The following is a 27,196-nucleotide window of genomic DNA, read 5'->3' as shown; positions in this document are numbered from 1 at the left end:
ATGGTTTCAGTTGTGTTTGTATATACACTGTTGGGTAGTTTAATTTATGTACATACATAAAACAATACATTTTTAAGCTCTTCTTTGTTTTGCATGAATGTTTAAACACCTTATTAACTGATATGATTAATGCAGCGGCTGCATTACCTGTCTTCACCACCTGCCTGTAAAAGAGATTTTGCTAACATTCACATATATCTACATAAAAATGTGTTTATCTAGATTACCTCCCTTATAGGTTAATTTGTGCAAACAGATATAGATAAAGGCGTGGATCTCAGACATACATATCTTACAATTTTCTTTGTAGGCTTTCCATGTTTTTTGTTTTGTTTTGTTTTAAATGCATTATTCAGAATAATGTTCACACAATTGGTCGCACCAGTTCAATGTTTAAAGAACAAACAAAAAGATAAAAGTAACAACAGGCCATGGCAGAATAAGAGAATACAAAATAAAATGAATACATATATATATTAGTGACAGACTCTCTTCAGGCAAATAATTCAAAGTAAATATTAATTGCTGAAATGCATTCCTTGTTGGTGACCAGTTTAACAGACTCAAAGAAACAATCAACTAGGCTTTTCACAAAAACTTTCACAAAAGTACAGAAGCTTGAATGATTGTGTAGCAGAACACAGGTGTATTAAACCTTCTGTATGTAATATCATAAATCAAGTTTACATGCAATCAAAATTCTTAAAGTCGCTGTATTTGACTTTTAATTAATTCAATTATTCATTTTGAGTGTAGTCACACAGTTGTATCTGTATATGCACGGTTGGGTAGTTTATTTTTTATTTAAAGAAAAAAAACCCAAATACATTTCACAAGCTTTTCTTTATTTTGCATGCAACCAAAAAAACTGTGTTAAGTTGCCTATCAAGCCACCACAGCTGACTGATATCTCAAATATTTCCCTCTGAGAAAAATGTCTCGCAGCAGAAGTAGAAAGAAGTCAAGTGAAGTACAAATACCTCACATTTATACTCAAGTGCAGTACTTGTAGTAGATGTACTGACGTGATGGGACGCTGGGGTCGGGAAGCGGAAATACACACCCACGTGACTGCAGCTCTGTTTCCCGCCCGTATGTTAATGAGTTATTGAGGACCCGGAAACAGCAGCAGAGTGACAGCTCTGTCCTCTAAAGCTCTCGGCTCCAGGCCGCTGCGTGCAGACAAAGTTCGTGTTTTTCAGGAGAAGGAGACGCTTTTACTGCTGCTGGAGCTCATGTTAGAGCTGCGGGGTGATACACTCACAGCTTAAAGGTTCAAGAAGCTCCCGAGTTCCCCCCTCTTTTTTTGTTTTTTGGATGTGGAGCATCCCGAGTGGCTGAACGAAGTCACCGCCGTCTGCTCAGCATTCAAAAGGTCCGCCAACTGGAGAGCCAGGTAGGTGAGGATGTTCATGATCAGCCTCTCAGGATGTGGAGTGTTGTTACCTGGAGAGGTGTGGGGACGCCTTCTTCCACCTTTTTAACAACAATGTCAGCCATTTCCTGCTGACTTAACATGAGCCCATATGTGATTTTCAAGTTTTTATTATTTCACTCGATATAAGCAGCCTGATTAATGTGATGAGCTGCAGCTGAGGATGTTGTATTAGTGGAAATGAAGCCTGGATGCTCAGACTGACCTGAAGTCTGTTTACCTCTCACTACACTGCCCAGTCTGTTTTCTCGTGTGTGTGTGTGTGTGTGTGTGTGTGTGTGGACTGATGTCTCTGCAGAGTTTACCACATCCAACAGTGAAAGGGAGAAGTTCATCTTTGCTCACACTGAATCTCAGCAGAGGAAGTGTAGGCGTGGGTGTTTTGGTCTGCACCACACATATATGTTTTCTTCCAATCCAATCCAATCCAAATGTATGTATAGAACACATTCAAAACAACAACAGTTGGTCAAAGAAATTGCAAAAGAACTGAATCAAAAGCCGAGGAATACATGGTTTTTTTGAGACAGGACTTAAGAACAGGCAGTGTTGAGGACAGCCTGACATGTAAAGGAGCGATCTCTTAACCTCAAAGAACATCATCTATTTTGCTTCCTGAATCTTAACGGATTCCAGCGGGTGCATTTCCTGTCGTTAAAAGTAGAAATACACTTGCTGTTTGATGTTAGCTTTGCTTTGTCAGGTGAGGTTTCTTCTTGAAAAGGGATTTATCCTTAAAGTGACTCGGGTGCCAAGTTTGTGACGCTACCTCTTTTTAGTTGGAGACAACGAAAAGCAACTGGTCAGCTGACCTGAGCGAGCCCATCTCTGCAGCGCCACAGTTCTTCATTACAACACTGATGTGTCACATATTTTAAATACAACTCCTGTGATTTGGATATTGAAATAAACAATATTACAATTTCGGTGGAAACTTGAAGCCTCACAGTCACGTTCACTGAGAATGGAGACATCTTGTGTCCGGTTGTTAAACTTTTGTCAAGTTCAAGTTTACTTTATTGTCACATATAATTACAAGTAATTACACTGAAATTCTTACGTACCTTTGGTCATTTGCATAACATAAATAGAGATACAAGAATATAAAAGAAGAAAAAGAGAAGAATATTTAAAAACGAGACAAAAAAGGTAGTAGTAGATTTTAAAAATATAATATAATAGTGCAATGGCAACCAATATAAAAAAGAAAAATGAAGACAGTGCATATCTCTGTACGTATACGGCTATTTCATATGATATTAAAATCAAAGTCTCTGGATATTTGTATATTATTAAAAGTCCAAAGTGCAGTAGTGCATGGTAGCCCCTTCCATAGAGAGGAGCTCCTCCTCATCCTCTCCGTTTTGGTCGTCAGCTGTCTGTAGCGTCTCCCTAAAGGTAACAGGGAGAACAGTCCATTGTTTGGGTGGTTGGGGTCACTGGTAATCCTTCTTGCTCTGGCCCTGCAGCGGTTTGTGTGGATGTCCTGCAGGTTTAGGAGGGCGGCGGTCCTGATGGTCCTCTCAGCAGAGCGAACCACCCTCCTGAGAGCCAGCTGGTCCCTCTTGGTGCTGTTACCCATCCAGTTAGTGATACTCCCACTCAGGACACTCTATGGTGCAGGTGTAAAAGTCCCTCAGTGTCCTCAGATAAAAAAGGCGCTGGCGGCCTTTCTTCACTAAGGTATGGATGTGACAGGACCAGGAGAGGTCCTGTGTGATGTGCACACTCGGGTATTTTGTAATCAAAGAAAGATTCATTTCATAGATTATGAATACTTCTCTTTTGAAGTACTTATCATTTTACTGTAACAATCTTTAAACATGCCAGTTGTTGTTTTAGGAGAGTATTTTAAATGTTTTAGGAGAGTATTTTAAATGTTTTAAACCCCATTAGTGCATGTTCAAGGTGCAGATGTTCCTCTTTACATATTGTAAGCGCTTGATCATTTTAAATGAAATGCTTAATGTCTTTATAAAATGCTAAAAACCAAAAGAACCTTATTGAAATCGGCCTTTCACAGATTGTCATGCTCAGATTGGTATGGGTGTATATTTTGCCCAATACAAACTAGGGATGTCCCGATCAGGTTTTTTTTACCCCGATCCCGATCCGAGTCCTTTAATATTGAGTATCTGCCAATACCGTGTCCCGATCCGATACTTGGCCTTAACTAATGTTTTCCTAGATAATACAGCTGCATTAAGAAAAAAAGTACCTGCATCTAAGCTGTTCCTTAATAGGTTTTTATTATTTTGTTGAAACAAAGTATATACTTTCACATCGCTCTTTCTTATTCTGCATATGCTATTCTAACATTGGCCTCCACCTTCCTTGTGTTAGCAGGTGTGTGTGAGACGCAGCTCACGCTTGGTACCTCCACATTATCCTTTTGCTTTTTTCATATTCTTTACGTTGTCACATAAAATGACGTCGACACGTTGCTTGTCTATTTCAAACGCGTTCAGCATCTCCTGGATTGCCTGTTTTACATGCTCTGCTGTATGAGACCCACGAAACTAGTGCGCATATACCGGCACGTTGCAACTGGAAAGTGCAGTCAATGTAATGCAGAGATGGTAGGGCATACTGGAGATTCAAAAACTCCAGGTGACGAAGAAAACCCTGATCCTCTACCACGGAGACGAGCTGGTTATCCAGAGAGATTAATTTGATGACCCTCTCTGTAATATTTGTGGACATGTCGCTGAGGATATTTCTCTTAACTGAAAGTATCCGCGACTGTTTGCTGCTTGGGTCTCCTTGCCTTCACTCTCGAGTGAACACGTTGTATTCTTTGGGGTTTTGTTTTGTATATGCTGTAACACATGAGTAGTATTAAATGCAGCTCAGCGAAACGGTCGTATAGCAGATGTTACATGTCGCCGTTGGAATGCTTTCGCTTTCTAATTTAAGTTATTTCCACACTTCAGATACTTTATAGGTTTGCCAGAATAACGCCATGTGCGCGTCTGCGTTCTTCCACAAATTCTGCTCTGATGTTAAAAAAATAAAAATAAAAATCGGGCTTGGGTCCACGTTCAAAATTGCCGATTCCGATCAGCGGAAAAATGCCCAGATCGGATCGGGACATCCCTAATACAAACCGATATGAAATGATATAAAGCAGATTATAAAGATGAATAAGATTATAGAGATTATAAAGCAGAATAAGATTCTGATAAGATGAGGTTCATTGTTTAACTGTAAAATATCCTGCAGACGAGTGTTTGATGACCAATTTTGAGGGATTATTGCAAAAAAAATTTAAAAAAATGTGAGTGTATATCAGTTAATATATCAATATCAAATCTTTTACGGCTGAATATCAATATCATATCATCAGTGAGGCTCTCAAAAAACAACAAAGTCCATCACATCTGCATCTCAACATCAAAATCTTCTTTAAAATGTATGTTACTCAATTATTAAGATAATAATGAACTTTCTGCTCATTAATGGATCAAATCCCTCAGAATCAGGATTTAATCTGCTCACCATCGTCTAACTGAAGTCGTGTTCGTGTGTTACGTTTCCTCCTGGTGTCACTCTCACTGCTGGGTGCGTGTTGATTATATTTAGTGTTTAAACTGAGTTTATCATTTGTAACCTGCTTCCACTGAGAGACTCTAAACATTGAATCCAGTTTTAGCTTTCAGCTCCCAGTGTGTGAGTGGTTTTGTTTTCATGTGTGATGACACTCAGGTTCCTGCAGGTGTCAGCGCAGCCTCACTGTTGTGTCTCCTCAGACTGATGACAGCGATGTGTCACCTTCTGTTTGTATTCAGCAGGTGTGCTTCGTCAACAAGTTAGTCTGTGGCCCTTTTTGTTATTTCTTTTAAATAGAGGTTAAAAATATTGTGTTTTCAAAAACTCACTCGTGTCGGTTGTCAATTCGAGAACAAGGATGAAAAACAGTTTTGATCATCAGTTTATTGTTCAGTCATTTATCACAGCAAACATGTCAAACAGTCACTGATCAGATGTTAAGATTAAGATGTTAAGAAGTCTTTTGTTTGTTTTTATACAGAAATATATAGAAATAAATACAATTGTTTTAACAAACTAGAGACGTTTTAAGACTAAAAAGTTACTTGATTGTTTAAATTGTTAATCTGCTGGTGGATTCATGTTGGGGCTGCAGCTAACGATTTTACTCATTGATCTTTTTCTCGATTAATCAATTAGTTGTTTTTTTAATAAAATTTCAGAAAATTATGAAAAATGTTAATCAAAGCCAGAGATGACATCTTTAAATGTCTTGTGTTGTCCGAAAACACAAAGACATTCAATTTGCTGTCAAAGAGAAGTAAAGAAACCAGAACATATTCACATTTAAGAAGCTGAAATCAGAGAACTCAGACCTTTTTTCTTAAAAAAAATAAATAAATAAAATACTGAAACTGATTAATCAATTATCAAAATTGTTGTTAAAATGAATCTTATAGTTGATGACTAATTGATTCATCTTTGCAGCTTGAATAGAAATAAATATCCTTAGTTTTTAAGGTGTTGATTTTACAAAACAAGGGAAAATTTCAAGACTACCTGGTTACTTAATCCAATAATCAATCTTCATAATGATTTATAATGTAGAAAGTTGGTTGTTGCAGCTGTAAATTAACAGTGCAACCTTTTATTTGTTCCGTCTCAGCTGCGTGTTGTGTTGTGTGTCACTGTTTGTAGTGTTTTATGTGACGGCTTAACCTTTTTTCTGTCAGAGCGAGAGCAAAGAATCCACGTGGTCGTACAAAATAACGACACATAACTGGTTATTAACAACCATTACCGGTTATTGGGGTTTAATTTAGGGCTGGTGATTCCTCAGAGGAGTAACGGGACAGGAGTCATTAGTTTGCCATCGACCCACCGGGCAGCATTAGCTCTCCGCCGCCCTCCTTCCCCTCTGTGTGCACAAACAATATACCAACACAAATTAGGACTCGCTGCTTTGTGTCAATTGAGGGAGCAACAAAGATGCTACACAGAGTGATATGTCATTAGCGAGCAGGTGGGGACGGAGAACTCGGAGCTGCCGCCTCTCCAACTAAGTAATGAAGAGGTTTCCATGGCGACCAGGCCGCCGTCCCCTGTGTCGCGGGGGGGCAGCAGAGATCAAAGTCGGCCGTCCTCAGTTCTGCTGTAAGTGGAGGGTTAAATGTTCGGGGCTGCCGGGAAAAGCCCCTCATTAAACTTAACCAAATCTGCTTTAAGACGCGGCTGACGTACGACTCCAGACACGTTGTTCACACTCAACTCCAGAGCAGCCGCAGCGACCGGTCGATCAGTCAGTCAGAGCACAACGAGTCGACAACTAATTGATTAATCGTTTCTTTCATTTTTCAAGCAAATGCATTAAAACATGCTGGTTCCAAATTCTTATCCGTAAAGATTTACTGTTTTACTTTATCATCTGTGACGGGGAGAGAAGAGGCTCTTCACTTTGGGTTCTTGGAGATTGTGATGATTTTTTGTTTTTTGACATTTTGTAGACTGAACGATCAAATGATGAATCTTGAAAATAATCTGCAGATTAGTGGATGATTTAAAAGAAATGATAAGTTGCAGCCTTCCTCTTGACATAAAGTTAGACTGTCTGCAGATTGAAGCTTCTGCTGTTTACATTAAATGAGGAAATGATTTTTGATGTAATACATGTTTATTTCAGAAGGTTTGCGCTTTGTTGCACTAAACCCATAAATGGAGACAAATCTTACAATATTGTTTTTGGTATTCACAGAAAAGAAGCTTAATACTAGGAACATAACATTAATTTACAGTATTAAAGAATATACATTGGATAAACTTGATCATTGTCCAGTTTTTAAACATTTAAAAGACTTTTAAGTTACAGATTTACTTAGTTTGTGTCGAGCTACATTCCTGATCAGCAGAGCTGTTGATGTATCGTCTCGATTTAAAATTTCATGGAATAAAAGGGGGAAAAATCATGAATATTAATCAACAACAGTTTTTATAATTAAGTAATTTATCCTGATAAAAATGCTGAACATGATCTGGTTGCAACCATTTGTGGCTTTTCCTGGGTTTTGGATCATGGTTCAGACAAAACAAATGATTTTAAAGATACTGAACTACGATTGAAAACACAGAAATAAGTCTGTTTGATTTACAAGGAACGTAATTGTTAGTTGCCCCCAAATTTAAAAAGAAAGTTCAAGTTACTTCCAGTCAAAGACGGAAAATTAACGTGAAAAATTGAACACTGTAGCTCGATGGAATGAAACTTTGTGTTGTCTTCTACAAAGTGGTTAGACCTCTTTTAACTGTGTTCGTATGTGCAAACTGTGCTTGATGGGCCTTTTTGACAGCAGACGTATGGACTTGTCTTCGTAGGAGAAGCGCAGGTGTCAAGATGTCTGCTGTGAAAAACACTGTTGTTGAACTGTTACGATTTATTTTGATAAAATCTTTTAGCAGTTAAAACAACATTTCCCATCCAGGAACATTTATCGTCAGAGTGATTTCTGCTATTGAGTCTCTTTAGCCACTTATTGTCACTTCAGAGATGCTTCGGTACGTTTTCAAGAGCCTGAGAATAATCACAGTTTTAGTTTTAGTTTTTCAGTTTTAGACATCAGGTCGACTTCTAAACAGATTGAACAGGTTGTGAGATTTAACGGGATCACTCATATATTGTTAAAGTTATTATGTGTAGCCACGCAGTTGTTCTCAAAGTAGGAATGACATGGTTTCATTCATCTGTTTCCATCTTTCTTCAGTTCTTTCCACCTCACATCGTGGCGTCTTCTCTGCTAAAAGAGGAGCTGCAGCTGTCGCCTCCTTGTTGCTCTGACACAAACTTGTCCTCCTGCTGCTCCTCGCTGCTGTCTGGCTTTTGCTCCCAGCCTCTTCAGTTGCAAAAAGGATTATTCAGCAGCCTGACTTTTTGGGTGGTAATGGAGAGCAGCGAGCTGTGCCCAGTGTTGCAGGACTGTCCTAATGAGATAACTGTAACCCTCATATGAGCAGCTACACTCCTGGTGGTCCGGTACTGGGACACACTGGGCTCAGCTTCTCGACTGTGGAGAGCTGCGAATGTGAAAGGCCAAGAAAAAAAAAAAAGGGAGGGGGGGGAGGCTGGCTCTCAAATCCTTTTTAAGCCTTTTGTCATTTATACAGGGATTTATTTGTCATTAAAGAATAATAAAAGCATTTGTGGCACAATTAGGTCTTTATCCGATAAAAAGATGGACACTTAAAAGCTGAAAGGAAGTTTGATCTCATAAAAAATAACGTTTGTGCACCTGTGGATGGGATTTTTAAAGATTTTTTGGTTGGGGAACCTTCAGAAATATGTGCAATGTTATTTTAAATTGTCTTAAGTTGATGCTGAAGGGTCCTCCGCCGCACCACAGTGTCCCCGAGCCTCGCTGACTGTTCCCCTCCCTCTCAACCTGTTGCATGTGCTGTTTTCTTATTCAGTTCATTTCAGGTTTACCAGTTTGTTTGTTTGCATCGACTTTGTCTGCAGGCGTAACTCTTCCAGATGTGATTAGAGCCGAGTCTGATCGTGGGTGCGGTGTAGCGGCGGACCATCTGTATGAGACCTTAATAACTGGGCCGGTGATTTATTGCCTGTACTCAGCAGTGTCTTTTTGAGAGGAGTCCAGACAAAAGCCGAGACCCTCACCCTCCCGCTGTTTTTAATAGTTCTTTAGGATGTGCGGGGGGAGAGAAAACACAGTGGTAACGTGAAAGAAGATTGAGAGGCTAAAATGAAAGAGCTTTTTAAGATGGTTCAAAAGGTTGTCCGCAAGTGAAGCATCGGTTTTAAAATGAGTATTAACTAATTTTCTTTAGATGTTGATGGAGGAATTAGACAAAGCTTTGAGACTGATACTCCTGCCGTGTCTCCAGCTGTGTTGCTGCTCCTTCTGTCACCTCCGGTGACCCCTCTCCCCGTCTCCCGTCCCCTCCGGAGGGCGATAAGGGTGCTGCTGGAGAAAAGCTCGCCTTATCTCCCTGTTGCCCTCTGAAGCAGTCGTGTTTTATGGGTTGTAGCTCTTTTGTTTCCGTGTTCGCTGCCTCTCCCTGATCACTCACACTCATCCCTCATGGAAGTTGTTTGAAGGCCGAGAATAGCCCCCGCCTCCTCCTCCTCCTCCTCCTCTCTCCTCTCCTTCTTCTACTCCTCTGTTCCCTCTTTATTGAATCACGCCTCCGTATCATTTATCTCTGCATCCCCCCCCTCTCTGCCCTTTTTTCCTCACTCTGAGGGGGCCGTTAGGGGGCATCCTCTTTTCTCTCCCAGCTGGGTTTGTTGACACACAGTCAATCTACGGTTCTCTTTCACCTCTGCCACCCCTCTTTTTTAACTCTCACCCCCCCTTAAACCCACCCCCCGACTCTACCCTCCACTTTCCCTGAACAGTAAAGCTGCCACAGCTGTGGACTGTATTAGCATAGCTGCTGAGAAGCAGAGGGGGGTTGCCAAATATATTGCGGCCATTACCTTTTGTCCAGCAGTTGACAGTTTTAAAACATCTCGGCTCCTCTCTGAGTAAAGGGAGAGAAGAGAAAGGGATGGTGCGATGATTTCAGTGTAACAGCTTTTTAAATATGGGACACAGAAGATGGAGGGAGAGGAGGGAGTGCGAGTGGAATTCACTGAAAACAAGTCAACATTTGATTGGTGCAGTGAGGGAAAACAAGACGTTACAAGAAAATGTCCAGAAAATGAAGAAACAATCAAGCCCGTATTTTCCATTTTGCACAATTAAAGATAAAACATGTCTGACATTCAAATGTCAATTAGACAAATCTCATTTTGAGCGGACGGCACAGAGGAAAGGGAAGTCGTGTTACAGCTCATAAAAAGTGATTGATGTTTCATTCAGGCTCTCTGATTTGTTTTCTTCCTGCTGTCAACAGGTGTTGGAATGAACAGGTCCGGGTCCAGCTGCGATAAAAAAGCCGCCCAGCCTCCAGTCACCAGGTTAACTCGCAGCTCCAGCTGCACCCAGAGCAGACAGAGCGACCCCACAGAGACCCAGGAGTCCGGACCGGGCCTGTATGGAAAACAACGAAAGAAGCAAACGGACTCCGCTTTGGCTCAGGACCTCAGTCAGATGAGTGTGAGTGGACAGGACGGTTTAAGTACAAGGTGAGGACACACTAAGGTTCCATTTTTATACTTAACTTTTAATAATGTATCACTGATATGGAAAAGGAGCATTACAGCTCCCAGAAATCAAACATGAGACCATGAACATGAGCTGGAGGCCACTCTGTGTTATCATGATCAGTGATTGACAAAGAGAGAAAAAAAAAGATTATGTTTTGTCATAAACACGTGCATATTGGTGGACATAAATAACCACACACACACTGTTGTACATCCATGAAACAAAACAAAGCCATACCAGTGGAAACAATGACTCGTCCAGTACAAAAAAAAAGGCGGCCACAGAATCTTTTTTGAATGCTTGGTCAAGTGTAACTCCGTCCTCGTCAGCTGGACAAAACTCTACACCCACGCCGGCATGCAAGTCTATCAAGGAGTTAACAGGTTATCTCACAGTAAAAGTACAAAACTGACCCTGTGGTGGATCTAAGTAGGCCTCATCCTCCGTGGAACATGAATATCTTTAAAAGTTTCACCTTTTATTTGTAAAATAATTGAAGAGATATTTCAGTCTGGACCAAAGTGGTGCACAAACTGACCGACATTCCAACACCTCGTCCTTGGAGCCGCTAGCGCCGACGAGAATAAAATGTTTTTTTGCACCAATGGACAGAATTTGAAAGTGTCTTTTTTTTCTCAGCAAGAAACCAACATTGACTGACTTTGTTGGAGATCTCATCAGAACTGAAGCAGTGAGATTTTATACATTTAGGACATGACAAGCAGTCCTCGATCACAGCTTAATTATTTAGATTGACTTGAACATGGACCACGTTTGGTTTTACGTTGTCTTCATGTGTCTTTTCTCGTCTCGGTCTTCAGTGAAGGAAAGATGTCCAAAGGCAGCGGTGACTCTGTGCAGGCTGCTCAGTCCTCTGGGTCCAAACCTGATCTGAGCAGTCCCTCAGTGGTTTCTGCCAAGTCCTCATCCCGGGGCGGTCTGGCCTCTGTGGCTCGTCTGGTGAAGCTCGGTCGCTGTAAGAACGTGGTGGTGGTGGCCGGGGCAGGAATCAGCACGGCCAGCGGCATCCCAGACTTCAGGTTGGTGTTTTTTAGTCTCTCTACATACAATTGTGTGTTTTTTTTTCCAGTTCCACTCTTAAGGTGTAAATCTGTTTTTATTGGATATAGAAAGCATCCAGGAACAGATTGGCTCAAAAGAGATATTGAACCTTTGGAATACTTTGAGCAACACGCTGACTCTTGGCTTCTCTTAAATGACAGCGTCTCCATAATATCCTCAAAATGTACATGTCAAAAACATCTGGACTTTTTCAGAACTCCAGGAACCGGTCTTTACGCCAACTTGGAGAAGTACAACATTCCCTACCCAGAAGCTATTTTCAACATCGACTACTTCTCCAACGACCCGCAGCCTTTCTTCTCCCTGGCCAAAGCTCTGTATCCCGGCAGCCACCGACCCAACTACATACACTATTTCATCCGCATGCTCCATCACAAAGGCCTGCTGCTCCGAATGTACACCCAGAACATCGACGGCCTGGAGAAAGGTGAGTGAGATCTCAAAGAGAAATGGATCTTAAGATGGAACTGTAGACCAGCTGGAAGTGTTTGACGTTCTACACAGCAGGAATAATAAACTGTCATTGAAGATACTGACCTCTTCTCTTTATTTGTTATTTATCAGGGGCAACATCCATTAATTAGCATGAATATATTGTATATTTTCTTCATCTGCCGCCCCTGTGCAGATTGATGTTATGCATAACAAACAAACTGGATGTACAGACAGCAAGAAACGTTATTAAAGCAGCGAAAAGGAAGATTTTTTTGTTGATTTCTACACTCTTGTGAAGAGTAAATTTTAAGTGCCATGCTGTATCCGACAGAGCAGCTCCTTTCTTCAGGCTGTGAGACCCCTCAGTTCAGCCTCAGCCAACCCCCCCATGAAAAATAGATTTTAATTTTATGTCTTATCTGATTGAGATAAGTCGGAAACTGACCCAGTGACTGTCATTAAGAAGAACCATAATTACTAGACAGGAAAAGCCAATCTTCCTGCTGATGGTCCGGCATCAATATTAAATAGAGACAGTTTCATAACCAGTTGAAAACGTGTCATTGGAGGAAGTCATGAGAAATGAACAAACACACAAAAAGATGACAATAAACAAAATCAAACAATTAGATTAAAAGATGTATGCTGATATTTTGCACTGTTTCTGACAAAAGACATCAGGTTTGTAGATAAATCTCTCTATTTCCAGGCAGAAACATAAAAGATTTAGTCGTCTTTATGTTTCCATCACGTGTGAAAGCTGCTGGTTGGGCTATAAAAGCTCTTGTTGTTTACGGGTGGACATTTTAGCAATACATTGTTTTATTGGAAAGTGCCAACATACAGCGTTCCCCTGTACAGAATGTCCATGAGTGCACCATTGCGCGGGCTGATTGTCTTTATAATGACCCGCACTCACATACTGAAACTTCAATGTTTCTGTCATTGTCTGGCTTTTAGCCGACCTAGCATGTCACTCTGTTTAGTCTTCAATCATCAGTTAAACTGCATTTGAAAAGGCACCAATCAAACAAGTGCTTCTCAAGTGATTGGGGGGAAAAACATGGTATAAAACCAGGTTCAGAGGCTAATGCATACCAATTGCAATATGATAAAAAGAATAAAAAAGATAATAACAAGCAAAACAAATGTCTAGTAAAAAGAACATATGGCTGTGATATGATTCTGTCTTGGAGTCTTTGTTTGCTCCGAATGTCCGTCATCATATTTGATAACTCTCTTCGCAGTGTGTGGCATTCCCGATGACAAACTTGTGGAAGCTCACGGTAGTTTTGCCACAGCTTCCTGTCACCTGTGCTACACTACGTACCCTGCTGAGGAGGCGAAGGTATGTCCGACCCCGTGGACAAAGACTTTTCTGATAGAATACAGGAGTTTTCTTTATTTGATGCCACAGGAATGCTTCCCTTCATGTTTGTTTGTTTGTTTGTTTGACAGCATGCCATAATGAGCGACAACGTCCCCATATGCACATTCTGCGCTGCGACAGTCAAACCTGATGTCGTGTTTTTCGGAGAGGACCTTCCCCAGAAGTATTTCCTCCACACTAAAGACTTCCCCAAAGCAGACCTGCTGATCATCATGGGCACATCTTTACAAGTAAACATTTGTAATATCTTTATTCAGGGTATTTAATGTGTTTTTATGAGTAGCTAAACCCTGAGTTTAATGTATCTAAATGTTTCAGATTGAGCCGTTTGCCAGCCTGGTGAACACGGTGCGCTCCACTGTGCCACGTCTCCTCCTGAACCGACACGCTGTGGGCCCCTTCCAGAGGGTCCCACTGCGCCGAGGAGACCACGTGGAGCTGGGCGACCTGGAGGATACAGTACGGAGGTTTGCTGAAATGCTCGGCTGGAATAATGAGATAGAAGAGCTGATGAGGAGTCAGGAAACACAGGTGAGTTCCATCTTCAGCACCAGGGACCAGATCTCAGATAAAACTCTGCAGAGTCGCGACCAAAACTGTTTGTAATCACAAGACCAAATATGCATACGCATTCCTTATGTCATATTTATGATATTTAATATCTATTAAATATGCTTGATTCTGTTTTCATACATCTCAGTCATTAAAGAAACAGCTGCATGAGCTTCATTTCCACTCATTTCTCTATAAAGGCATGTAGAATCTCACGTCCCTTTGGATAAACCTATATAGATGTATAAACTTTTTTTTTCCACAAATGCAATAGCTTCCCCAACAAAAGAGTTCCACATTATGTATCTCCTGGCTCTATTTTAGGACATGCCTTCTGACTATGGCAGTAATCTTCCTCTCTGCAGTGCCTCCCTACGTTGATAAGCAATCCTCCGTCAGTGACACCGTGTCAGAGCAGAGGAGCTTCAGAGCTTCCGGCCAGACTGGAGACATCCAGGTCCAGACCAGGAGCTCAAAGAGGAGCCAGCAGCGGCAGCAGCGAGGAGACGGACTCAGAAACAGATAGCAAGAGCTCCGCGTCATCCGGCCTGAGCAACTGATGCTGCATGTTTCATGAACGACAGCACTGGAAAGGTTTGAGATGGTTTCTCACTCTAAGACTGTTTCTCCCGTCAGCTGTGAACACGTTACTGTTCAGCTGGTTATTTTCTGCTGGTTTGTTTTCATGCGCATGATAGTGAAAGTGCATCATCTTACCTCTGCGACTGGGAGTCACAGTCATGTTCATATGTTAATCAAGTCGACAACTACAATTTATTAAGCTCAACAAGCACATTTAAAGCACTTATTATAGAGTGAGGGTCCATCCTGAACACTAGTATATAAATGAGTCCTGTGAGGCGAGATTCAAATGTTTGTTCAGGTGTTTTTATTTGTTCCATGTCAGTAAACTTGTTCATGTTTTGTATCTGCACAACACTGTATTTTAATCAATATTTAATAAACGTTGTGTTTTGCATCTCTTTCTGATTCATGTTGCACGGCTCCAAAAATGACAACTGCTCAGCTTGCTCTCCAGTTTATTAACATTTCAGTGGAAGCCTCACTACATAAAGTAAGTGTGATGCTATTTACAATGTGTAAAGAAAAGAACAAAGTAGTTTTTCAGAACATGGAGAAGTGATCAACATGCAAGTTTGATTTATACCACTAAGGTTTTGGAGGAACAAGAGCCCAAGAAGAAGAAGAATAAGTAAACTAGAATCCAAAGATGCGCTACAAATTAAAGGGAGAAACATTATTAGAGGTTCACTGTGCAGGAGCTGACATGAGTTTCAACGCTGTACGTTCATATTTATTTGTAAGCAACTGAGCAAAACGGACTCGTAACTTGAGTTATAATGGGGAGAACAAAAAGCGCACGTTTTCGAAGTAAATAACTAAAATTTACACTAAAGAAATTCATAGTGCACTTTTAACAGCCAGTGAACGTTTTGATAAGTACAGACATTTCATGAAACTTTGCTGACACCTCACTAAGTCAATTAAAGGAGCATTATGTAGTTTTGGAGAAGACATTTTAATCAGAAGAATCTTTTTTAATGCCTTAACAAATTGATAAACATGTATTTGTTTTCATGGCTACATGAACCGAATAAACACAATTTCATACTGTTTAACTTTGTTTATAAATGGCGGACCTTGCCACCTTTCTTGGTTCAGTAAATGAGATTAGCTCGTTTATCAGTTATGGGAAAAATATATATTTCTGAGTTTGTGTTATTACCTCATTGATGTCGAAAACATTTAGTTTAAATTTCTTCTCCAAAAATACATAGTGCCCCTTGAATGTTGCTTTTCCCTTTCATTTGTGACACATCTATAAATCTGAACTTTCATGGCTCTCCCAAAAATAAAAAGAACAGAACAGTCACACGATTCAGGAATGCGACTCACAGTGTTGAGTCACCTCTTCTGTACCGGTGTGAAGCCAAGTCCAGATCATCTACATATTCTTTTTTTTATTCTTCTGTGTGTGAGCCGGGCAGTAGTGATGAATCACAGGTCGGGTGGAAAGTGTGCTCATGATTATTCACTAGTAAACAAGTGAAGTTCCACCAGTTCCTGTAATGATGACACATGTTCTCTGGTTTTAAAGCACTTTTGTCTGGGTTCTCACAAACAAATCAATCTGTAGTCCAGAGAGGGTTTCAGATCTGTTGTGAAGTCGTATATAAAACCATGCTGCTGATTTCAGAACTGGCAGCTTTTACAATAGATTTAATTGTACCAACATAAAGAAATATTATTCAGTTTATACATACACTAAACTCGTGGATTTATATAAAAATTAGCAAAAGATGTCAATCTAGAAAAAGAAAAAAAAAAATCACAGCACTGACAACGGATTTAACGTCATGCAGATTTGGCAAAAGTAACATGGATTCCAAAACAATCGTCGCAGGTTTACACATTTCTTTGTCAAGAGGCAGAAAACAATCTGGTTGTACGTTCATCCAGCACAGGAAAATGTTCGCATCTTTCCATCTAATGTCATGATTTTGAATGAAAAGATGTTCTTGTCTGAAACATTAAGCTGACAAACCCTGAATTAAGTTTTCCTCTGGTGTGCAACATTCATGATAATTACACAGCCACATGGACTCAGTTTGCCTGCGTCCAGATATTTGATTCCATCGAGTTGACTGATGGAAACGGAGTGTTAAAATTCAGTCTGATGTCAGGCACTGTTAAAACTATCCACACTGACACTGCCTGATTATTATGTTTTTTTAAATCTACACCAATCCTGTCTGTGGTCCTCACTCAGCAGGCCCCATGATTTTAAACACAGAACTAAGCGCACTGCTAACAGTTTTAAATGTGTTTGTATATAATGTGCACTTGAATCATCTAGAAAACACAAAGAGTGGACAAAATCATAAGGTCGCAGCAGAAAATAAGAAAAAAAAATTAAAAGAAAAATGAGAATCAAAAAAAGCACCGGTGAAGGAATGATTACACTTTCAACATAGCAACAGTTCTTTCAGTGAGATACACAAGATCAAGCAAAAAATTATATTATTACCTCTATTTTTCTCAACATAGGGAGCAATAAATGATAAAGGTGCAACAGCAACCATGGAGGCCTCCCTCCTATGCATTTTGATGTCACAGCAGAGTCTTTAAGCCACGCGTAGGTCCAGTTCTACTTTGGAGAGCGGCTCACCGCGGCAGCAGAACCTCTAGAATTCCCTCTGACATGTTGAGCTGTGTCCCAGTCCGGGCCTGGATCATCAGAAGTCATATCTACACCGAATTCTCTCTGCACACCGGTCAATTGTTGCATGATGAGTTCAGGTGATTGTCAACTAGTAAAATCACTTGTCAAATTAACCAGATTTCTAGTGGTCGTTGATCACAATTTAATATTTGACTTAAACTGGAGGAGGTGTGATAAACTGATGCCTGACAGAAGCGCACAGATAAATAAATGCTATATGGAAACATTGTTCCTTCAACTTGATGCTCTATTTGAAATATTAAGACTTTTAATATGAACTCTGGTATCATAGAACCACTTTTTCAACCATCTTCGGGCGACTTCCTGCCTACAGCCTTAACTCCACCATTAGTTTCAGAGTCCACACACTGTGCTGATATCTGCCAATTCATTTAAGGTAACTGTGTGATTTATTGGGAGATATCAGAACAGCATGCGGCTCTTCTGGCTGACTACTGATCTTATAAATGGTGGAGGTTCAGCCTTGCCCCTTCATGAGCACCACCCTTCAAAAAGGATCCACGCCTTGAAATGGGACACAGCTTTAGATGTGTTGGGGCTCGGATGGCGTAGCCTGGAACGTGTGGCCTGGATGTGGAGTGCACTAATCAGAATCGGATCCTGAGTTGTCCTCGTGTGGATCACAGAGAGTTTCCTCAAGAGGTGCTAACGTCCCGTCGGGCCTGACCCCCATCGGCCGGATCACATTCTGCCTATAGACACAAAAAGAAGCACATCAGAGGTTATCTGGACATCTTAATTCTCTACTTGCAGAACGTAACGTACATGTGTGAACTCTGCAGTAATCTTAGACTCCAACCATAGTGAGAAAACTCGAACTTAGTGCTCTCTTATTTTGGTAGATGGTGCTTTCAATGCCAACACGCCACTGTGAACTGAAGTTAGCTTGTTAGTGTTGCTGTGTGTCCAGCTAATGTCACCACTTGTTATCTAAGAAACTGAGGGGTTTTTTTTTAACACTCGGTGCCTCGAAGAGCTGTTTTAACTGTAGAGCTGAGTGGAAGTAAACAGACGTGCAGCCTGTAAAATGGACATACGTCACACTTCATTGTACAAGCAGAAGATGGACATGAACGTCTTTGTGGATATTTTCAAAGTAAACAGATGTTATAGACAAAACCGAACTCTGTTCAGGACCCTTTGTGTGCACGGACACTCATATGAAGGCTTTCACTTGTACATCTTTACTCTCTTTACATCCAAAGCTTGAGGACCCTCACTCAACAACCCCCTTCCCCCCTTCATGGACACTCGGCCCTGTCTGGCCATCCTCCCTGCCCTCCTCCCCTCCTCTTCTGTGGCAGTTTAATTACAGGATCAGCGCTCACACTAATCTCCTCAAAGCCACGGCTGCCCCTTCATCCTAATCCAATTATACCTGCACTGTGTGTCACCACTCCCTCTAAGATGATTTATCAGAGAATTATCCATCAAAGATTTAAAAAGGACCCATTTGCATTCATTTGAAAAGAGATTCAAATATAAATGCCCTTGTAATTCCTGCTGATTCCCGCAATTAAATTGAACTTAGCCTGGGAAATCTACAGGTTAAGTTCTTTAAATGGAGACAGAGGAGACCTATGATGCGGTTAAATCTGAAAATATCTTAAGCCTGCAGTGAGGCACAGCCAGTCCACAGCCTCGTAGCACTGGTCAAAGTCGGCAGGTACAAACAAGACAAAAACTAAAAAAAAAAATATTGAACATCATCTCTCCTAATTAGAGCAAAATGAAAGAAGCCCTCCTCTGCTCCTCAGCGTTGACAGAGGACTGAGACTCTGGCACATGTGAGAGGGGCTGGTGGGTGGGGATGCAAAATATGTGCTAATTGGAGGACCAGTTAAGCAGTTAGGGGAGCACATTCTTGCAGGGCTCTGACCGATCTCCTTAGAGGCCGCAATGAGGAAGCACCTCTCCGTCGTCACCACATCTCCTTTACCAAGGAAGAGAAGAAAGAGGGTGCAGCCTCGGAAAGGAATCTTCCTCTTCTGGGCGCACGTGCCTCATTACAGCTCAACCCCCTCTTTGGCTCAACAATGACGAGGTCAGCTTTCTTGCGTCTGCACATTTGTTCAACCGTGTCTCTTCCTCTTCGTCCACGTTCCACCCAAATTGCTTTGTCTACCTCTTCCTCTGTCTCAGTCCACTCCATGTCTGGCCAGTGACCGACTCCTCAGAATGAAGAAGAATAAAGTCAGGACGCACGAGTTATTAAAACTGGATGCGCCACATAAAGGCAAGCCGGCTGTGTGTGCCAATTAGGTGATAATTAACGGAGCGCTGGTAATGATGGTGCAGTGGCGTGCCGGCAGCCTCCCTTTACCCCGGCTGAATGCTGCGGCGTGCTGGAAGTCCCGGCCTAATTGAAGCCAGCAGCTAACGGCAAGAGATTCTTCCTTTGACGAACGGGTTGGCAGGGAGCGAGCTCACCGTTACCTTTGTACAAACTTGACTAATGTTAGCCTCTGCTCGCCGAGGAAAAAGGTCAACACAAATACAACAGGGCTCTTTGCAGAGGAAACAATAACGAATATGAATAATTTGAGCAGGGAAGCAACAGAAGAAGTTCATCATTGAACAAAAGAAGCACAATTCATTATTTGTCTCAAACTTCTGTGGCATCCTTTGTTTGTCTTGTTTGTTTCCTTCTGAAAAACATTTTTCTTTTCAGTCTCTCCATTGACTTTCCCGTTATATACCAGATGCCAGACACTGTTAAAATACAGTACCAAACATCTCTAAAATTTGTCAGCAGATTTTTAATGAAATCTGGTGGAAAGTCGGGCAGAATATACCACAGGCGTCTCCCATCACCTGTTACATCTAAAGAAATACTTGGACTTGCACTGACAGGCTGTAATTGTGCTTCAATGTTTGTTTTTTCACCACTGGAAGAGTCGGAAGGTTTATTAATCTTTTTAACCATTTATACAAGGACTTACATTTACAGAGGGAAGTTTAATAAAGTCTGATCTCATTAAAAGCTATAAAAAGAAAACATTCCTTTTCTTTTTCATTTTGTCATACGTATTTAGTATTTTAGTTTTACTTCATGTGGCTTGGCGTGGTAACTTTAAAGGTCCAGTGTGTCGGTTTTAGTGGCATCTGTGGTTTTATGTATCTTTTTCCTCGCTTTTAAGTGTTTTTATATATGCTTTGTTACATGTACAGTATTGCTGCTCAGTTGTATTTTGTGTCTACTGCACTTACAGTCATTACACAGTTAAAAACTAGCCAGGAAAGCTAAACTGGCATATTTACAGTAATGTTATTAATGTCCTATGTCTCTGTAACTCTAAACTGTATTAATAAACTAAATAAAAAGTCTAGCAGTAAAACACCTTTTGCCTCACACTCCCCAATGGAGGCGAGCCAGTGTTTGACTTGTCTGCTCTGGGCTCCTGTAGAAACATGTTGGTAAGACAGCAGACCGCTCGTGGAAGAGGAGTCGCTCGCTCTGTACACATTAAAAGCTCATTCATCCCCGGTTAGAATTCAGGTGGGGGCCTTTGTTCCATGTTGTCCCTCCTCTTACTCTTTTCTTGTTGCAGAAGAGAGCTGATTAAAACACTTTTCGTGCTCTCCGAGTCCTTTCTTGTTGAGTATATTTACCTTGACAACTTGTCAAACATATTGACGAGTTCCTGAGCTTCATACTCCTTCTGCTCCTCCGTCATCTCTTCGATGGGGTTTGGCATCGGCTCCTCCACGTGACCGGTGATCGGGTTGATGCTGAAACAATAAAAACGAGTACAGTTCATTCATATTTTACCAACGAATACACATTAATGTACCGAACAAGTTGACATCACATTGCAGAGCACTTACAAGGGCTTTGCAGATTTATATTCCTCTGTGTCTGAGTCTTCATCCTCGGAGTACTGAGTCTCTCCTCTGCCTCCTGCGAGAAGTCCTCGAGCCACCAGCAGTCCTGCCGCGTTTCCATATCCTGTGTACTTCAACAGGTTGTCCACTACGAGACGACGCCACAGACACACAAGATGTGACAGTAAGTTCTGCTGTAATAACAGTTGCTCACTCGTTCTTGTATTTTCACTGCCCCCCCCTCCTGCTCACCGCTTTCTTTACAGAGGACGAAGAGGAACTCTGCAGCCGTCTGCTTCACACCCATATCAACATGTGTCATGAGGCGAACCAGTTTGTTTCTGATGGTGGTGCCGATCTCTGGCCTGATCTTCACATCCTTCAGTGGGGGAAGTACCTGGAAGATGCAGAGATTTAAAAATCAGTCAGATTACCGTTTTCTATGTATTGTTTTAGATCTAAATCTGCAGGCAGCTTCTGTACCTGAGCTTTGATATATCTACGGATCTCCCTGTGCTGTCTGGATCCTTCGGTCAGAAGGCTGAGCACCGGAGTCAGACCCTCTTTGTAGTTGGAGCCCTGCTTGGAGTGACACAAACCACAGACACTTCACAAGCTGGAACAGTGGATAGATTTTCACCAGGAGTGGGTAATATAAAGGACACTGAGGTAAAGACAGGATGAGTAGATCAGACAGTGATTGACTTTAGCTCCCTGTTTTCAAATCTGAGGTTTACCAGGTCACTACTCTCGAATAACTGCTACTAATATATACATATTGGACAAGTGATCAGTAATTTTCTGTGTGCAAACAAGGCTTCTTTCTCTGAATTCGCAGCAGAGGATGAATTTTACCTTGTCGATCCTTTTCTCCATGAAGTCTAGTAACACTTGGATTACATCCATGTTTTTCCCACCATATTTCTCTTCACCTCCCTGGACAGGCAGATCAATCAGCACATCCAGGCAGGAAACAGGCAGGTTGTTCAGCAGGTTGACGGCATGGCTGGAGACAAAAATACAAAATGTATATACGCATACATGAACGGGGCAGTAAGACCAGTGATGCTAATGATTTAAAGTCAGGCTGATGTTTATTTACACCTGTTAACCCTTGAAATTATTGTTCTCATTCGGAAACTTTAAGCTTCTTTTTTGAAAGAACATCAGATAAACCGTTTTGCTTTTAACTCAAGTATCTCATGTGAGGATGTTTTTGTTTTGTACAGAAGTTCCAAGTAAAGATGGAAATAATCAAATGTGACGATTACTTTAAAAATCTTAAATTATTTACAGAACAATTTCAGCATTTCCCCCAATATTTTCTGAGACTGTGGCGGGGGGGCCAGTTTGGGTCATCATACTGTAATATTTATACTTATGTCATAGGCTACTTAGGGAATTTCCTTTTTTTTTCTCTGGTTATAATGCTCTCACACAGCCATCATGAACTCTAATATTGTAAAGAAATGCTATTTTTATTATTTGTTTCAAGAGAGGAGTTATCTAAGTCAGAGTCCTGCACAGTAAATAATGTCCTGTGTCGGACACAGATGCAGGACATGCGGATGCCTGGAGAGGTGGGTCGGGTTTTACGATTGCCATTTTCAAGGCGTCACTTATCATCAGTCATTATTAGCGACAAAAATGATAAGCATTTATGTTTCATATGAGCTCATTCATGCGTGCTTGCGCCCTCCCAGAACTCATTCCCTCTACGCTGTCTTACTTTTACTTTTAAAATTGTGTCCGTCCAATTTTCCTTTGGGCGTTGGTATCAATTTATACCGGGTCGGCTCGGGTGCGGAATGTAAGTTGTGTCGGGAAACTGGTCGGATATGGTGACCCGTGCAGGACTCCGCTCTAAGTGACCATTTAATCCTCTAGCTAATTATCAAGCGAAATATCCAACATGCTAGTTAATGTCAAAGACTGCGGTGGAAGACGACGGTAAAATATTTCCTTTCTCTAACACTGGATTTATTTATGCCTGAATTTTGAAGGTGTGGCTGCTTTTATTTTGCAGTGGCGGTGCGCCACAGTCAAGTACATGTAGGGGAAACCCTGAATTTACTGTATTGTGATAAGTACCATTGCCCTTCCGTTTCGTTGCACTAGTAGCTTTCTGCCATCTAATGACACTTTTTTTTGCTAACCAGTGGTGCTGTCTCAGGCGTGCGTGAGCTGACCAATCAGCAGACTGGGTATGGGGGGGGGGGGGGCCTTAAAGAGACAGGAGCCTTCAGGAGTTAAGGCATAAAAACATTGCTCTGATCTTAACAAATACATACTTGAATGTCTTTTTATTTGAGTGATGGCCACTGGTTTAAAACTGATTATGATTTTTAAGCACTTTAAATCTACTTATTTTTGGAAATATTCCTTTTAAAAACCCCAGACGTGTAATTGTGCCGTTTTCATTATTAAAACAAATTGTTCACACTCCCCTCTTCCATTCAGTCACATACTATTATTCAAACAACCTGAAACAATGTGATGCTGGTCACTGGGCCAGACTCCCATGACCAGTTCAGCCACCGACTTGACAGGTCAAGAGAAACATCAGTCACTTTTACACGACACTGTTTAAATTTCAGTCTAGGGCCACAGATTCTTGGCATTCCTGCATAAATTACCATGAGAAGAAGATACTGCTGCACTATTACGACAGCTAAGAGCATTTAGAGGATGAGATACCCAACAGGGCACCAAAGTCACTTGTTGGTTTGCGTTTTTCCCACGACACTGCATTCTGCTATCGGACCTATCAGTCCTAATTTGCAGCGAGCCCCTCTCTGACTCACAGCTCCTCGGTGGACACTTAAAGCTCGTCCAGAGGAGGTGCTCACATGCAAATAACAGCAGAGGACAAAGATACAAGCTGGTTCTCTGAGTGGTTGAAGCACTTTGTCGCGCTGTGGGCCTCTTTATGCAAATCAGTTTCAAACGAAGCAGCATTTTAGTTAAAGTAGTAATACTAGTACACACGTTTACGTACTGTGAGCTATGAAACACAGAAGCATCATGTGTAATAACGCATTAAGAGAGGTGAGGAACGGACTTCCCACCTGTGTGCTTCCTCTGTTTTCTCCTCCGTCTCAGTTTTCAGCATCAACAGATGACGCAGGATGGCAGCGATGAGTCGGAACTGGTGGTCGTCCTCCTGTGAAGTCAAGGATGCACAAAAACATGACTTCCGAGCAGATGTTTCATTGTTCAGAGGTAAAAGTAAAAAAAAGGCAGAAACACTTCAGCTACAAGGATGTGAAGGTTGAAGCAAAGGCTTAACTGCAAAAAGCTTCCTCAAAACTCAGTGAGCGTCACAACTGGTCTACAGCACAAGAATGGAGGAGCAAAAAGGTAAAATGACATTAAAAAGCTTTTAGTCTGGATTTTAAAAAATTAGGAGGAAGAGGAGGTTTGGACTTCTACAGTTTCAAAGCGGAGTGAAGGGTCAAACACGAGCCTAAGAGCTAATGTGTGTCAGTAAGACTCACACTTTGTTAGATGCTGAGTTTGCCATCATGTGTCTCCTTGTGGGAAATGTTTGAAATACTTTCTTAGACAAAAACTGCCAAGTAGAACAGCAAATCATCTATAGCTACATCATCTCGACAACAACAATCCCAATCAAATATCACACATACTTAATGACCCTAAACTATCAATTAAAAGTTGCCTCCAGTGATGTCATTAAGTGAAGACATTGCATCCTGGGTAATGTAGGCACCTGCTGTTCTGGCTTTGCACTCCTTTAACATTGTCGAACTCATTATGGACAAATAAATACAAATGATCAAAATCAATCAAGCAGAACCAGTTATAACTTTTATTACTCTGCTCATTCTTCTTCCTTTTCTAAACCTGGTGTCTTTATTACCCACAATGCAACTTGACTACTAAGTGACATCACTGGAGGCAATTTTTCGATTACGTGCAGCTTCCTCTGGAGCTACAAAAGGCTACTGCTTTTTTCCCCACATGTGTAGTAGTTCTCCCCGAGACCTGAAAACACACCTTAATATGTAAAACTGGAGGAGTCGGCGTTTAAATTCTCTCTGTGGACAGTTTGAGCTGACGTAGACAGAAAAGCACAGGTGTAACTGATAATAACAATGGCTCCACCCTGAACCTGAAACACCTATTCATAACGACCCCCCCAACTCATCTGATAGTGATTTTATCAGTAACAGAGCTGGTTGCTGGTTAGAGCTTCTCTCCTGACAGTGTGTGTACTGATGTATTTAAAGCGTATTTCTCTTCCTGATGCAGAAATGGTTTGTGACAGATATAATTTGGCTGTTGTGGGGATTAAATGTATGATCGCTGTGGGACGGGTCAGTCTAATCTGTAACCTGAGCAGATGACTGAAAAACCGACCTATCCTCAACCCCTCCATGCACGATAAACTAGTGTGCACCTTTTACTGTAACATGACACACTTTCACACACTAATAACACACTCACCTCACCACCAGTGTAAGACAGCGTGAGGTTGAATGAGGCTTTGAGCGCTTCCATTGCTCGCTCATTGTCCTCTGCGGGCATCGGCAGGGCCTGTGAATCTGGACAGGCGGCTTCATATGGACCGACCCAGCGCACATCCAGGGTGTGCTCCAGCACCTCCGACAGCAGTCTCACAGCATGCCACTCTCTCCTCAGGACGCCTCTCAAATCAGGTCTCAGGGCAGACAGCAGGAAGAGGAGGCGCAGCGAGAACAAGCCCACCTCGTGGCGCCATGAGCGGGCCGTACGCAGGCTGGCACAGAGGCCGTGAGCCAGCTGCACGTCGACACTCACCTGCTGGGCTGCAGGACTGTTGTATACCACATTGCATAGGCACTTCAAGGCCTCCACCACCACCCTCTCCTCCTCCTCTGACAGGGTGTCTTCCTGAGAGCTTTTCTCCTCATCACCTCCTTCCTCTCCAGTACGCAGCCTCGCCATCCGTCCCAGGGTCATCATGCCCTCCCTGGTGGCTACAGGTGCGAGGACACGCTTGTCTCTGGACAGGATGCGGAGCGTCTCCAGACATGTCTTCTGACAGCTGGGCAGCACCTGCCTCCCGAGGACTGTCAGCACACTCTGACACAGTTTCTGAAAGCACACAGACAGGAAACACCACAGACTGTTACTTTACTGAGCTTCCTCGACCATCTAATGAACAAATGCTCAGATAAGCAGCACTTACACTCCGTAGGGCTTCTTCTTTTGGTTCAAAAGCGAAGGTGTGGCTGTTCTGAAACACATAAGATGCTCATTGTGGACACCAAACAACTCAGTCTGACATGTCACAAACAAACACACTTTATTACAAGTACACCTCAGCCCCTTTAAAGAGGAAATACGTTATAAATGGCAACATATTTTCCAGGTAACGCTTACAAACTTAGCTAATATTGCTGTATAGCTAGCTAACATGATACGTGAGCAGGCAGCATTAGCATTACTGTTATCAATATATCAAAGTCCTGTTTGCCTCATTCAAAGATTTGGTGTGATATGATTAAACAATGCAACCTAAGATATCACATGACAGTGCTAACATCTTAGCTTAGCTGGTCAGTAGGATGCTTAGCAAACTCAAAGCTAGCCGTTTAGCTAGCGAGCTAACGTTAGCAGCGCCGTTTGTTTTGGTTTGACGTGAAAACGAGCAGAGCCGCGACTCACCTCTCGATTATACTGCTGCAGCAGCGCGTCGATCTCCTCTTCGTTGGCAGTTTCAAGCTGCGAGAGGATATTGTTCAAATCCATGGTGGATATCTGAAGAAAACGGAGGGCTAGCTTGGTTTTCTACGGTGACCAGTTAGTGTTGTGGAGCTAGCTAGCTAGCTGGTCGGCTAGCTTAGTATGTGTGTGTGTGTGTGTGTGAAAGAGAGGTTTGCGGCTGTCAGCAGGGAAACTCCCCTGACTGTCTCCATCACCAGCAGGCTGTCCTCCCTCTACACTGTGTTTATTCAGTGCTGTGTACTCAATATATAGTTTTCTAAAAAATGTATAAATACCCCATTCATCATTCTGGTAATTTATATTTCATAGTATAAAACAAATAACCCACAAAC

The 27,196-nt window shown here is 41.8% G+C and overlaps 2 protein-coding genes across 5 annotated transcripts; one reads left to right on the top strand and one right to left on the bottom strand.

Annotated features, from left to right (window-relative positions):
* Window positions 1-1,111: 1,111 nt before the first annotated feature.
* si:dkey-103i16.6 (SIRT1 domain-containing protein) lies at window positions 1,112-15,023 on the top strand. 3 transcript variants are annotated; one of them, XM_030426088.1, is made up of 8 exons: window positions 1,112-1,396; window positions 10,331-10,562; window positions 11,406-11,624; window positions 11,862-12,094; window positions 13,350-13,450; window positions 13,561-13,722; window positions 13,811-14,023; window positions 14,410-15,023. In XM_030426088.1, the coding sequence occupies exons 2-8, from the start codon at window positions 10,339-10,341 to the stop codon at window positions 14,602-14,604; spliced, it is 1,347 nt and encodes a 448-aa protein (XP_030281948.1). In that variant the 5' UTR covers window positions 1,112-1,396; window positions 10,331-10,338; the 3' UTR covers window positions 14,605-15,023. The 3 variants fall into 3 exon arrangements, with proteins under 3 accessions (XP_030281948.1, XP_030281950.1, XP_030281949.1); XM_030426090.1 differs by having other exon boundaries at window positions 14,369-14,566; XM_030426089.1 differs by having other exon boundaries at window positions 1,113-1,400.
* Window positions 15,024-15,067: 44 nt separating this feature from the next.
* On the bottom strand, window positions 15,068-27,179 carry ric8b (RIC8 guanine nucleotide exchange factor B). 2 transcript variants are annotated; one of them, XM_030426083.1, is made up of 10 exons: window positions 26,805-27,178; window positions 26,326-26,373; window positions 25,602-26,231; window positions 24,203-24,297; window positions 21,990-22,140; window positions 21,618-21,716; window positions 21,387-21,531; window positions 21,138-21,282; window positions 20,922-21,041; window positions 15,068-18,001 (listed from the first exon to the last, which is right to left on the bottom strand). In XM_030426083.1, exons 1-10 carry the CDS (start codon window positions 26,886-26,888, stop codon window positions 17,893-17,895), a joined length of 1,626 nt encoding a protein of 541 aa, XP_030281943.1. In that variant the 5' UTR covers window positions 26,889-27,178; the 3' UTR covers window positions 15,068-17,892. The 2 variants fall into 2 exon arrangements, with proteins under 2 accessions (XP_030281943.1, XP_030281944.1); XM_030426084.1 differs by having other exon boundaries at window positions 17,641-18,001; window positions 21,618-21,713; window positions 26,805-27,179.
* Between the last annotated feature and the right edge of the window lie 17 nt (window positions 27,180-27,196).

Source organism: Sparus aurata, chromosome 8, assembly GCF_900880675.1.
Source record: "Sparus aurata chromosome 8, fSpaAur1.1, whole genome shotgun sequence".
In the NCBI taxonomy this organism is placed as follows: Eukaryota; Metazoa; Chordata; class Actinopteri; order Spariformes; family Sparidae; genus Sparus; species Sparus aurata.
The sequence above is the reverse complement of the archived record's forward strand: the minus strand, read 5'-3'. Positions and strand labels throughout refer to the sequence as shown.

Coding starts and splice junctions, on each gene's coding strand:
- si:dkey-103i16.6 (XM_030426088.1), top strand. CDS start 10,339: ATGAACAGGTCCGGGTCCAGCTGCGATAAAAAAGCCGCCCAGCCTCCA. Junction 10,563..11,405: donor CAGGACGGTTTAAGTACAAG/GTGAGGACACAC, acceptor CTCGGTCTTCAG/TGAAGGAAAGATGTCCAAAG. Junction 13,451..13,560: donor ACCCTGCTGAGGAGGCGAAG/GTATGTCCGACC, acceptor TTTGTTTGACAG/CATGCCATAATGAGCGACAA.
- ric8b (XM_030426083.1), bottom strand. CDS start 26,888: ATGGATTTGAACAATATCCTCTCGCAGCTTGAAACTGCCAACGAAGAG. Junction 26,374..26,804: donor TGCAGCAGTATAATCGAGAG/GTGAGTCGCGGC, acceptor TATGTGTTTCAG/AACAGCCACACCTTCGCTTT. Junction 18,002..20,921: donor ATGTTTGACAAGTTGTCAAG/GTAAATATACTC, acceptor TTGTGTCTATAG/GCAGAATGTGATCCGGCCGA.